This window comes from Balaenoptera physalus (assembly GCF_965194825.1).
Source record: "Balaenoptera physalus genome assembly, chromosome: 9".
Lineage (NCBI taxonomy): Eukaryota > Metazoa > Chordata > Mammalia > Artiodactyla > Balaenopteridae > Balaenoptera > Balaenoptera physalus.
In genome coordinates, this window is record NC_138888.1 from 51049751 (window position 1) to 51064202 (window position 14452).

The following is a 14452-nucleotide window of genomic DNA, read 5'->3' on the forward strand; positions in this document are numbered from 1 at the left end:
CCTCTGCACTCTGGACTGTAGCCTAGCGGTCTTGCCCGATTCAGCCAGGCGGTCAGTGTCACGGAGAGGGCTTTATCTAAACATATCTTTCGTTCAGAATGTGTTCACTGCCTGGCAGATCGCAGTCTTCTGCCCTAAAACACTTAAATTGTGCCATGTATATAATTAATTTGAATGGCACCTTTAATAACCAAGATGATATTTTCTCTGCAGAGCATTAACAAATTCATGGCATTTTCCTTCTTCCTTTCTCTCTCTCTTCTATTTATTTACTTACTTGGTACAGAGCACAATGTCTAGGATGAAAAACAAGGGCAGTCCCTGGGCAGCTGGTTGCTTGGGTCCAGCCCAGGGCAGCTACACCAGTAGAGCCCTCCAGCCTCACACTGGGGTCTCCTGGGCCAGGAGGTGCCCCAAATCCAGGGCTGGAGAAGGAACTGGGCAAGCGTGCAGTTATCTTTTCATCTCTACTTATAACTTCTGACTTTAAATCCTCCCTGTGGTTTATGTTCTTTCTGTTTCATTAAAACTGATCCATTTTCATCAATGAGAGGGGATTAAACTACTACTGAAATCATTATTTCAAGTAAATGTTGCTTTCTGCATCACGTATCATATCATAGCTTTTACAAAGAGGGTGAATAGTTTAGGGTGGCAGCTAAATAAGAACGTACTTCTCCAAAAACCTGCATAGAATATGTAGTCAGAATATTCTGCTTTATGAAATACTTCAAAGTAAGAAATAGTGGGCACCCTTACTAAACTATTAGTAAGTATGCCAACACTTACCTTCACTGTGTACTTTAAGATTTTAAATTATATGAATTATGGGTGTTAATAGCTTTTACTTTTATGAAACCAGGTAAACAAAGCTTCATTCATTTGTTTTAGCGGCTCTCTTAGAACGGTCTATAATAATTGTGTCTTATCTTTTGGTTCCAACTGTTTATGGCTGTGACAACAAAGGGCTGCACTCAAACAATGATATCATTTTGTTTGAGACAGAGCTTCTACAGACTTTTATTAAAGGTGTCTGGCCTTTTCTTCTAACACCTCACAGGAGCCTTCTATGACCACCTTCCCATGACCACTAAGCAGCTGGTTCTGTTTCACGTGGCCTCATAAAGCACCTGGCCACTATGACCACAGCCCAAGTTATCTGAAGTTATTTATTAAATCACGTGATAGAACCAAGCACCCAGCAGAAACCGTAGGGCAGAAACCACAGTCTGCTCTCCGATACTGATCTCCAGTCAGGTTACCTGAGCGACTGTTCTGAATGTGTTTGCCTGTTGTCACTTTTTTTTTAAAACCTTGCCACAGTCCATGTGTAAGGGTTTATTTGAACATTTTATCTGTACTCAGCCTTAGTTCCTTAGATGGTACTTTCTGGTCAAAATTCTGGGAGGTCAGTTTACCACCTTAATTTTTTTTCAAGATTCTAAACGAACACACTGCATTTCTAATCTTCTTTGTAACATTTACAAATAAAGCATTAAACAGAACTTTTATGTGCTACAGTCTACGAGACCAGAGGAAAGAAAAACTTACTGCTAGAATAATTTTTGCAAGTTTAAGGCTCAGCAAGTCTGAGCCAACATCAACTAGTTTATATAGGGTCTTCAGGAGAATACTTCTTCTCTTAAATTTACTTCCAAGCATGTTTCCTTCCTCTAAAGCGTGATGAAGTTGTGTGCAAGCCGCACAAACTGTTTCAATGTTTTCTTCTGTCAGGGCAAAGAGAGCAAAGCAGAACTTACTCATTGAGGTCAGGTTTACAAGTGTGCCAAACACAGATGGTGTAAGTAAAACCCCAAAATTATTTCCCCAGACATCTTCAAATTCTTGAACTATGTTTCTTTTTTTTCCGTTTCTTATCATTTCCATCTACCTGATTTTTTTTTCCATTTTGTTTCTCCATCTCCTACCATGTTGACTTCTTTACTAATCAGTTAGCTTATCTAAAACACACAGTCTTTCAAAGAGTGTACTGAGAAGTGGAACTGCATTATCTCAGCTGCTCTCCTTTATTCCTGATGAGCCACCCACCAATGCTCTGCTCAGGGCCCCAGAAGCATTCCACTAACGTCTCTGCCGTCGACCCTCTGCCACACAGTTCCAAGGGCCCAGAACGTTCTCCTTACCCTCGCCCCTACTGATTTTGGTCCTTCAAGGCTCTGTTTACTTTCTGGCTCCTCTAGAAAAGGTGTACCATGCAACATTCAACAAATACTGTTATTTTTCACATATATATGCATGTTGTGTTACATGCCCAATGCCCTCAAATAGATGTCATGCTAAGTGAGTAGGAACCATGTCTGACACATCTTTGTACCGATAGTGCATGGTGCAGTGAAAATACTGTACTGACAGCCTATAACATAGCTTAATGCAGATTCATTTTCTAATATGTCTATTGATAAAAACGATGATCAACATTTTCCTCTGAGAATAATGCTCATTATCTGAGAAAGGAAGGTGCAAGTGGAACAAAATCTCAAAATGTCACCACATCCACCATTATTTGGAGGTGGGTATTAGCAAAGAGGATAATAAAAAGAAGACTTTAGTTAGGAAACAGGGGAGACCTAGACCACTTCATTTTATAATTAGGATTCTGAGGAAAGCAATTTTTGAAAGTGGTAGCCCTACCAACAGGCATACAAGGAAGAAAAGTAGCGCACAAAATAGAACATGAGGGGAATATAAGGATCCAAGGTATAAGGCACTCAGTTGAAAAATATTATCTCTGATAGATTCCGTCACAAAATTTAAAAGTAGGAAACCAATCTTAAATAAATACCATAATGTGCTCTTGAAAGCCCGCATAGAGGAAGTGTGCGCCTGCAGAAGGAAATGACTCAGGCCATTTTTAGCTCTTTTCAACAATAACATCTAAGAAAAAATTTTAAACCTCAATAGCTAAGTAACCTTCCATGCCTCTCAGTTATGCACTTAAATAAATGAATTGATGGGAAATGACTTAGACTAACTTTAAATAAAGGGAAAAACCTGAGCTCTACTGTAAGAAATAGTTTTGTTTTGTTGTTTTATTCTTCTGTTACTGGCAGTTTCTTCACAAACCCCAAGTCCAGGCTGAGGGCTACTCTGTGGCAGTGGGTAGACGTCAAGGTATTTTTCTAATACTTCCCTCCACAAACTCTTCAGCCTGGTGGGTTCTACTTAAGAGTAGCTGTTTTAGCTTAAAAGAAATTAAAAAGGAAGGCTCCCGGGTCAAATTTTAAACTATTGATTAAATTACCTCTTTCTACCAGTTGGTCTGTTATAACTGCCATGTAGTCTCAAAAGACAGCTTGAATCTAAGAGCTATCAAGATTCTCAAGGGGCTAAAGCTAGTGGGTGAAAGTTTGATGAGTAACAGAAAGCAAGGTAGACTCAAAGTAACTTCTCCCCATAAGATACCTATTAATTAGAAAGGGAAAAACAGTGATTTTACAGTGGAAAAACCTGGCAGACACCACCTTCCCCAAGTGATCAAAATCCACATCACCAGTAAAGGACCAAATCAGCATCACGTGCCTCCTGATAGGATACACTGGGAAGGACACAGCACCACTCATGCTGCACACTGCCCCAAACACCTAATAAGCACCTGATCGTGAGAAAAAACCAGACAAACCCAATTTGTGGGGCAGTCTATAAAATAATTGGCCTGTTCTCCTCAAATACATCAAGATCATGAAAGAGACATGACAAACAACTGTATTTTCTTTCTATAAAGGAAATCATTAGGATAACTGGCAAAATCTGAATAAGGTTTGTAATTTCCAGATACATAACAGAATGCCCTTGTTTCTAAAAATACATGCCAGAGTACTTAGGGATATGGGGTATCATGATGGCAACCTGTTCTCAAATGGTTCAAAAAAGGGAAAAAAACAATGTGTGCATGTGTTGGGGGGGGTGTACAGAAAAAGAGAGCAAGAGGGAGAGAGGGAGGCAGGGAGAGAGAGAATGATAAAGCTTATGTGGTAAAATGTTAATATTTTGGGAATCTGGGGGAAGAGCATACAGGATTTCTTTGTACTATTCTTGCAACTTTTCTAAAAGTCTGAAATTATGTCAAAATAAAAAGTAAAAGAAAGAAAGAAAGAAGGGAGGGAGGGAGGGAGGGAAGGAGGGAGGGAGGAAGGAAAGATCTCAAAGGGTCAAGTAACCTAGTCCTACCACCACTTGCTGTTCTTAAAGTTGTCTATGGAAGAGATGTCATCCTTCAGCATTTAATAATCCCCCAAGAAGGGAGATTCATCCACATTTCAAATCCCAAACTCCTGCTAAATTTTCTCTGTTAGTGCCTGTGGTGACAGAGCCCTCAGAACCCTCTTAAAATCCTTCAAGCTGAAGACATTCTCCAAGACAGGCCTTTGTGCTGCCCCTATCCTCCCCACTGTGCTCCTCCTGGTATGTTTTCTTCTTCAACCTTTGCCCAGATTGATTGCTCTTCCCATTAGTTTTTAGGCACATCTCCCAAAATAAAGGACCCAATGTTAACCAGGCTATCATGAGGGTGAAAATGATTGACCCTAGAGGGGACAAAGTCATCATGGTCTTATTCTCAGGGTTTTGAGCTGCAGTGGACTTTGGTGATGTTCTAGCCTCAGCTATGCCTCACCTGGCAGGTGAGAGCACCTCTGTGCACAGAGATCAGGTGATTCCCAGCCATCTGCTTCGTTAGCAGCACCAGGACCAGAAACCCCATCCAGGGCTCCCACATTAACCAGAAACACTGCCAAGCACCATCAGAGAGCCCAGGAGGGGTGAGGTCATTTGAACCTTTAAGGAAGTAGGTCTTTTGCACAACTTCCCTGGTTGGTTGGTGGGAAGGACTCATTTACCCTGCTTCTCCTAGGGCTTCTTCCGGCGGCTACCATGCTGGTTCGCTCATCCAAGGAGCACTCATTCCACAGTTGTTAGTGAGGGCCTCATGTGTGCTGTGGGCCAGGCACTGGGCTTGGCCCTGGGGCCAGGACTGCAGCTCCAGAGGAGCCCATTTCAACTTCAGAAGTGGAATCCCTGAGGAGCAGCAAGGGGGCAGAAGGTGGGATGGGGGGGTGGGCATTCCATAGGTCAAGCTTTCCATAGGTCACCTTGTCAGAGACCCATGGGCTGTGAGCCTTCCTTGCTGGGGCATTCCAGAGTGTAAGGGTTGGGCATATCCCAAGCCACTTCCTGTTCTGAGTGGCCTCCCTGACACGCATTCTCAACCTTAGGAAAGAGGACATACAGTCCTCCCTCAGGATCCACAGGGGATTGGTTCTAGGACCCCTGCATATACCAGAATCCGTGGATGCTCAAGTCCCTTGTATAAAATGACATAGTGTAGTCGGCCCTCCGTATCCGCGGGTTCTGCATCCTCGAATTCAAACAACCACGGATCAAAATTCCATTTGCAGTTGGTTGAATCTGTGCGTGTGGAACCTGCAGCCATGGAGGGCCGACTGTATACGTTTGGATCTAGAAAACCACAGGCACACCTGCCAAGGATGCCAGTCTATGAGACTTCGTCAAAGTTTCAGAGGCCTGAAATCTGTTTTAATTTTTCACCGTTTTTCATGAACTGCCACTCAAGAGTGTTCAAACTGGCATCTCCTTGGGAAGAGGAGGTGATAATTTATATTCCAAAGGGAATTTCAGAAGTAGGTTCTTTTGCTGCATTTAAAGTATAATTTTACTCACTGAAAATTAAGTTTACATGTATTGATAATATCTAATACATACACTACTGGGTAAATAAAATAGATGACTTCATTTGTTTTTGAACATGTTCACAGAAATGATAGTCAAAGTGTGCTGAAAATATCAGGGCAATAAGGAACATATAAATAAGTGCAGATATTTTTAATTTAAAACAACTTTTTTTTTTTTTTTTTTACCTTTTTCTAATTCACGCAAAATCGGTACGATCCTTGTATTCCAAAAGACTTCACCTACTTCTATTTCTGTATCCTTTTCTTGCAAGTCGAGTTTTGAGTCTGTAATAGAAACCCAGAAGAGGAGAAAGAGCCATGAAAAAGGAGTTATAACTGGAGCACCGCCATGAGACACTGTTATCCATCCCTATAATTAACAAACTCTAGAATTACATTACGCTTTGCCCCCCAAGCCCAACTAATTCTAATTAGAACTACATTTCTTCTAATCAACTCATCCCAAATTAAACTCAGATAAGATAATGTAAAGAAATCAGAACTTTAAACTCTGGGACACTGCATAAAGTCTTCAGTTTTGCAAATGTTTAAATTATTGTCAGCGAGGCAAAGAGATTAGAGTTGTTTTTTTTTGTTTGTTTTATTACTTAAACATATCCCTCTGTAATATAAAATAAACAGAAAACTATCGATATGAAAAGAATAAGGATTTTGAAAATGTTTAATGAAAAATTTTCTGAAAGGGAGGCTTGCAGGGACTATTTTTTCTATAGAAGATAAAATGTCCACATTATCGTGAGGCCAGTGCTGTTCACGCCTGTGGCTTTGTGTGGGGCAGTGGGAAGCCCGAGCTCTGGGTGCTGGCAGATCTCAGTTCAAATCCCAACTCCATTACTGATGCACTGGGTGACAGGGGTCTGGTTTCTTATCCTTTCTGAGCCTCATCAGCAAAACAGAGATTAAAATATTTGCCTTCGGGGTTATGAGAATTCAAAGACAGGATATAGGCAAAGCTCTGAGCCCAGTGCCTAGCATCTAGTGACACTCAATCAGTATGGATTTCACCTCCCTGATTAGAAAACCAACAAACAGATCATCACTGTCTGAAGTGTATCGGGCTGTATGATGTCACCAGATCACCGAGAAGAGATGCTGACTGACGACGCAGGCTGTGGAAGAGTAATAGCTCCCACAGCTTGTGTACTTTAGATCCAGCAGGCCTGTATTTAATTTTTGTCACACTATGAGGAGGTCCCCAAACTGTCACTATTTTCTAGATGAAGAAAGTGGGGCTCAGGGTTATTAAGTTACCTGCCCAAGGTCATAGAGCTAAATAGCCCTTGCACTTGACCTCTTCAGGGCCATTCTGCCCTGAAGCAAACTGGAAAACTAGAAGGTAACTTTGGGGAGAAATGTAAATCACATTAGAAACTGCAAATCATGATTACATTTCACGCAGGCAAGATCTCCAGGTCTAAAACACTGACAGTCTAGCCGGAGGGGGCACCGCTGTGCCGGGCACTCAGAAGCAGTGCTACAGACAAAATCCTCAGCCTTCCTTCTCTGAAGGCCACCCCCTAAGGCCCTCACCTGGCACCCAACCTATACTGGTTCAGGGAGTCCGTGCCTGCTTAGAGCGGACCTGGTACCAATTAAGTGCCCCTGCAGTGGGTTGCCTGGACCCTAAAAATGTCACATGGAGAGTTAGAAATCATAGGGGCAATCAGAGGGTTCTGCAGAGAGAGACAGAGTAGTGAAAGGATGTGTGGCCTGTATATTTTTAGAGTGTCTTAACTCAAAACCAAGACAAGCTGACCAGGGAAGCCTGTTAAGAGCACTGGTTCTAGAGTCACTGTCTGGGTTTGAGTCCTAGCTCTGTCACCTACTAGCTGACTTTGGGCAAGTTGCTTCACTTTCCCTCTGTAAAATGGGGTAACAATGAGCATCTCCAAGTATTGGTATTACGGGTTATTAACTTCTTTTATGTGCTCCTGTATCTTCCAAAACCTCTCATGTACTTGTATTACTCTTGAGAAAAAAATACACAACACATATTAAATTTTCCCAGCAGAGGTGACATCACCCAGGAGAACCTGGACAGCTCTCCCGCCCAGTGTACAGCCCTTTCCCTGACACTCCATGCTGGAAACGGCCACCCCCAGCTGCCATGAGTCCAGGCTTGCTTTTATCAAACCTTCCTAATCTCAAGAGGGGCCGATGCACACTGGGCATGAAGAGCATTTGAGCAGCAGAAGCAGATAGAAAGGATGTCAACAAAGCTGTTATTAAACAATGTAGGTGCTGTTGATGGTTTTAATAGCAAGGTTGCACAGAATCTGCCCAACCCAAAAGGAAGAATTCACCAAAACACATAGTTGAATTGTCTTTAGGACAAAACCAGTCCATATCAGTTCACAATCCCTTAGCCAAAACCTTTGGGACCAGACGTGGTTGGGTATTCAGAAAATTCTGAATTTGAGTAAAGGCAATATGGTGCCCACACTGCATGACATACCACCACCAGTGGGCTCTCCTGAGGCAGCACCCTGCAGCGAAACATGTGAATACTCACACTGAAGAAACAAAGGCTATAACTGACTTCCCATCAGTGCAGGTCAGGCATTGCCACTAAATGAGTTTGTGCAGTATGTCAGCTTTCAGAGCTTTTGGGGTTTCAGAATTGCAGGAAAAGGATTGCAGACCACCATCTCCATCTTTTGGATTATTACTTTTATGACTCTTCCCTAACATCGATAAATTATGGTTATGGATCCTAAAAGTAAACACGACTGTTCAAGCAATATGAAAAAGCCATAGTGGCTCATATTCCCAGGTATCAGACATAATCAAAGTCCAAAGTATGCGAATAAATTCAACATATATCAAGGCAAGGGGAAAGCCAGGAGATAATAAGCCAGGCAAAAAATATAATAGACAGCTATTTATGACACACTTAAATCTATTAGAAATACAGACTTCAAGTCCAATCAGTTCAGATCAGCCTTTTCACCTTCTATGCGACACGCTCTTTAGCAGGACCGCTCTATGAGAAACCACGATTATCAAACCGTTTGTCAGGACAAACAAGACTGATAACACGTTCACCCCAGGAAGAGCTGAATTACAGGGGTGAGTCAGAAATCACAGAGCAGTTTATTTAGCCTTTGGAAAGGAAAGGCCCTCGTAGGCCCTTCTGAATGTTTCTGAGACTTGTTTCTTCTCAGAACAGAAGTTTGCCAGACACCGTGGTGTAAGTCTGCTTTCAACCCTCTCCCAGGAACCCCTGTGCGAGCAGGGGTGTCCGGCTACGGCCTTTCGCCTCACACACCTCCTCCAACTCTGCTCTCCACAAAAACCCCATTTTATACACTAACCCGGCTTCTACCCTAGAAACTGAAGCCTGGAGTCATGTGACTACTTTTTAAGATCCACAGATGACAAATAAATACAGTTTGTCCCAGTCCTGGGCAACAACCCATTTAGAAAGCACTTTCATCTAGGTTCACAGTTTGCTAAATATAAAAATTATGATTCAACAGGAAATTGGGTAAGTCAAGCAGAAATTTCAGCATGTTTTTGAAGATTCTGCTGTCTCAGTTGTTATAGTTCTTAACCGCAGCTTCGCGTTCTGGACACAAAAACTTGACACAATGTTTATTGGCTGCTGTTTTTAGCATGTACACGTAAGATGCTTAGCAACAATGCTGATGCGGAAATCAGTCTATCTAAGGTTTTCCTGAGTACTACAGAAATTCCCACTGGTCACAAAAGTCATCTGATTGATAAGAAATTAGTTCTGAAGGTAATAAAATATTTTTGAACTGAATATTAGTTTGGTTTCATAAAAGTTCATGTGCACCAAAAAAAAAAAAGTATGAAGAACATAACAAACACCTGTGTACCCACAAATAGTTTGGTCAAATACCAACTGTATTTTCATTCTCCTCCTTATTTCAAAGGAATAAACATTACAGATATTGTTAATGCTCTCTGTGTGCCTACCCCGTCCATTCCCCTCCCCAGGGGTTACCACCACGCTAAACTGAATGATTATTTTTATCATGCTTGACTTTACATGTTTACCACATAGAGCTGTAACCATAAACAACACATGTCATTGTTTTTCCAACTTAATTTTTTCATGTAATGTTATGTTTGTAGTCATTTCATTCAATATTATAAATGTGCTCTGGTTCATTTTTCTAACTGCTATGTTCCATTGTATGAATACATTTTGTAGCATTTCTAGCCTGTGATTTATATTGTTATATACTTTCTCAAACAGTTTAAAGTTGCAAAGGGCTGATTTCATAGAGTTAATATAGTTTCATTTAAGGGAGCCATGATTTTGACTCAAGTATTGAACTTAAGAACAATGTGGATGTCAAGTTTTGCAACCTTCCAAGTGCTTTTACAAAATAATTTCTGTGCAGTCGTTAAGATTGTAATCTACAGATGTTTGAGGCACTAGAGCTGGGTAACGGTAAGAGTGCTAAGACTGTTGTGAAAATAATAAAAATTTATCAAAATAAATGCTGACGTGTGACCAAGCTAGACTAAGTTCCTGGAATTTTCAAAGAGCGAGCCAACATCAGACACCTTTAGTGCAAATGATTATCCTACAGACGGAGATTCTGAGGATAAGATGAAGGAGTGCTGGGGACCTCTAAGAACACGGGAGCCTCACCTGTTTTGGTGTCTAGCCTGCTCCGGTCTGAGCTTCGGGAGCATAAGGAGGCCCTTGAACGCCTCTTCCCCTGGTCCCTGGGAGGAAGAGGAATACACACAACACTTAGCACAAAAGCCAAAGCAGTTCTCTTTTTGTAAGTGTCAAGAGTCAAGAGTTGGCTAAATATAATTTCTGAAGAAACCAGAAATGGAGTTTGGTACTCCATATCTCATTTAAATCAACCTCTGATTTTCAACTGAGATTTGTCTTTTAAAGACAAGTCAGATTTGCTTTACAATATGAAATACAGCTACTAGAAAGAACAACAAAATAAATCCAAAGTTTATTTTGCAAATCAAAAAACCTGATTAAGGATCTACACCACAAGAGGTCACTGTTGCAATAAGAAAGAACTCTGGTATGCTTGAATCACAAAAGCCTAGTAGTGGTTAGGGGCTGGGAGAGACCTCTTTCCCTCACACTCTGGTACACACGTGCTGCAGGCAAGAAGACTGTTCCCAAATTGGTCAGATGTGGCAAGGATCACACAGCAGGGTCAGATCTGGAACCCACGTCTCATTTTTCCAATTCACTGCTCTTTCCACCAAATCACTAAGTCTCCTGTCTCCATTTTATAATTTTAATATTAATTAAATTAATATTCTCTAAAAAAAATTTTTTTAAAGAAATATTTGATATGATAAAAAATCGAAGGTAAATTCAAGCAGTCCCCAGATGACAAATATTTTGTGTTTCGAATGAAAATTTGGTGGCTGGCCAACAGCAGGATTATATGCCTGGGTTTGGTTTGGTTTTGAAGCTTATATACAATGTAGAGATGGTCTATGAAGGACATAACTTCTCTTTAGCTAGAGCTGATACTTAAAACACTTACTTTTAAATATCTGTACAAAATTCCAAGGTTAAAAAAAAAAACTACTGAGAGAATAATAGTGCAAGTTTTACAACAAAAATTTCATTTTTACCATCAAATATAATATTTGCCACAAAAATCATAAAGAATGCACACTCATGTGGCCAGGGTCACCCATGAACATCTGTGGCTGTCCACTGCTCCTGCTTCCTGTGTAGTGAGATCCGCAGCAAATGTTCAGTGCTGCGTCTTGGCCCTTGGCCTTGACTACTGCCCCAAGAATTCGTTTCTCCAAATATCGTTTTTTCCATAAACATTTCCTTTTTTAAAAAACACTTGATTTAACACTTCCTTTTATCGTACAATAGAGAAAAGATCGAGTTACTCTCCCCAAAAGGGTCTAATTATTTAATACTCTGAAACAATTGCTTTATTTTTATATACAGTAAAATCATAGATCTGGTAGCAAGATTGTTCCGGCCAATCCAAGAAAGAAATGGGGATGGGATCCTTTCTGTCAACACTCTCAGAGTAGAGATGCAAATGGAGATCTCAAAGAAGACAGAAATAAAGAAAATCAACTCTATGAAAAGGTAAAATACCAAAAGTTTGGCAGGGTGTAAGGCCAAGGAAGTTCCCAGACTTCAATTCTAGAAATAACAAGAAAGTTTGAGGACCACAGAGACAAGCCTTTCTTTTCATCATGGTCCTAAACAGCTACTGAAATCAGGCAGGATAGTTTACATCTAATGCAAGTCCCTGATCCATCCTCCCTGAGGACATGGCCGTGATGAGGCTGCCTCCGTAAATACCACATTTGTGTGTCCCCATTTGGAGGGGCGGTTAAGAAGGGTCCTTCTTATCAAATACCAAACCTTGACAGCGCTGGGTCCTACCAGTTCTCAAGAAGAGCACAGGGTTGGCATCCACTAATCCTCTGTGTGACCATCACGGTACAGTGGTTGAGTGTGCAGGCTCTGGACCCAAACTACCTGGGGTCAAATCCTGGGCCCAAGTACTGTCAGCCACGTGGCCTTGGTAAGTTACTTAACCTCTTGGCCTTGTTTTCCTTTTCTTAAAATGAGGGCAATGCCTCTACTTAGCACAGTGACTGGTACGTTTGAAGAACTTAATAAATTGTCAATATTCTTTTTCTCTTTTGTTCCGAGTCAACAAGCACCTGTCTGAGCAGCCCAGTGCTGGGTGTTACTGTGATAAAGAACGTGTAAGACATTGCCCAGAAGTTTAAAATCTACTTTGAGGAACTAAGGAAGTTTTTTTTTTTTTTTAATGGAAAATTCTAATGGATTCTCTAATCAAATACTAGAACGTGAAATTCAGCAGGTGACAAGGACCAGAGGGACGCTGAGGAGGAAGTGATCACTGAGAGGGAGAAGTGGACCACAGGGTGGGACTTAAAAGGATAAAAGTCAAACCAACAAATGACAACACTGCTCTCAGTGGGGGGAGTAGCATGAAGGTAAAGAGGAGCATTAGAAGCCTGGTGGGTAGGGTAAGGGGGTAATTGCACAGGGCCAGCAATTTAGGAATAGGTTTCTGCTGGCAGGTGTCAGGAACAGCCGTCTGAAACTTCGGGTTGGATCAATGGACCCAATTAGATGGGCAATAAGGATCTGTCCTAGGTTCTTATACGAGGAAATGGTGAGATTTGGAGTTATGTGATGACAAAAGTATTTAGGAGACTCGGAGGGAGGTAACAAGGACTAATTCTTTGAAGGTGATAGTGGGACTGGAGAAGTAGGAAAAAGTTCAAGAGACCCTATAAATGAACAGTTGATAGGACTCGGTGGATGATTTCAGGCAGAAGAAAGATGAAAAGGCAGACCTGGAGGAACAGGACAGCAGGGTTGCCATAACAGAAATGGGGAGGTTAGGGAGCAGCACAGTTTGAGGGGTAAAGCAGGTCTCTGTTTTGCCATGTTGAGCTTCTGATGAAAAACGGAGCATCAGCAAAGGAGATGTGGAAATCGGGAAAGGAGCTCCGTTAAAAGTCAAAGCAGGACACTGGGACTAGAGTTATCAGAAGAGTGGCTCAAAGACCAGAATCTCAGGACACGGCCTTGTCTCAGATAGTCACAGGTAAAGGACAGAGATAGGAAAAGGAGTCCAAATCAAGAAGACAGAGAAAATATGCTCTCATGCAGTCCAGCATGTTGAGAAAGTGAGCATGATTGACAGGTTCAGGAAGATGAGGACGGAGGAAGAACTGTCCGGTCTGGCGAGGGTAAGCCTAACAGGGTTTCTGTGGAGCAGTGCAGCTCAGGACCCACAGAAAGCATGAAGCGGGGAGAGAGGCATCCAGAAAAGAAATTCCCTCTCTGCTAAAGACTAGATGCCCTTGTACTCAAAGAAGAACTGTCTCACTGTAACTTCTACCCATTGATCTTGGTTCTACTAATGAAACAAATCTTTATCCTTCTTCCTCTTGACCATCCTTCAAATATTTAAGTATGTCGTGGTCACCACTTAAGTTCATCTCCTATGGCTTAAATCCTATGGTTCCGCCACTTCTTAGCTGTGTGACCTCGGGTTAAGTTTTTAACCTAAGCTTTGGTTTCCTTATCTGCATATGAGGGGGTGGTAAATAACAGTGCCCCTCAACGTAAGGCTGTTGTGAGGATTAAACGACGTGACGTGGAATCGCTTAGCACAGTTCCAGGCACACAGTAAATACTCAGCAAGTGTTTACTATTATCATGGCTGTCATCACTGTTGTCATTAACAAACTCCAGTCCCTTCAACTGTTCCTCATCAAATCTCTTCGTCAGCCTGTTCAGTTACTCAGAGTGAGTGTCAGTTTGTCTGGAACCCACCACTGAGCTAAAGGTATGGCCTGAGGAGCAAAGAGGAGAGCTTCTAAATGATGCAGCCTAAAACTGCGTGAGCGGTTTTGGTGGTCACATCACAGTGTTGGTCAATCCTCGTCTTTTCTTCCATATGCAGCTAAAGGCAGATTTCCCCCATCTATGTTGGACTTCTTCTTATTAAATTTCAGTGTTATACTTGGCAAAGGGTTTCTATTAAATGTTTCTAGATCTTGATTCAATCATCCAGTATAATTGTTCTTCTTCTCAGCTTTCTGTTCCATGCTGTTAAAGACCATAAATAAATTTTTTTTGGAATACCTTTTGATGTATCAAGAATAAAACAATTCCAGAAAATATTCTTTAAAGCTCTTTTGTGAAATCCTTCTTAAAGCCAGAATAAGACCATTTCATT

General features: G+C 41.5%; 1 protein-coding gene across 3 annotated transcripts in view; it reads right to left on the reverse strand.

The window, feature by feature from the left end:
• The window catches only part of ARMC2 (armadillo repeat containing 2), a 178362-nt gene that overhangs the window by 95590 nt on the left and 68320 nt on the right, over positions 1 to 14452 (reverse strand). For all 3 annotated transcript variants that reach the window (XM_082475150.1, XM_082475148.1, XM_082475149.1), the window contains exons 7-9: positions 10357 to 10433; positions 5895 to 5993; positions 1552 to 1727 (exon numbers count right to left, since the gene is read on the reverse strand). In XM_082475150.1, coding sequence (XP_082331276.1) covers positions 1552 to 1727; positions 5895 to 5993; positions 10357 to 10433 — 352 coding nt within the window. The remainder of the gene's footprint in view (positions 1 to 1551; positions 1728 to 5894; positions 5994 to 10356; positions 10434 to 14452) is intronic.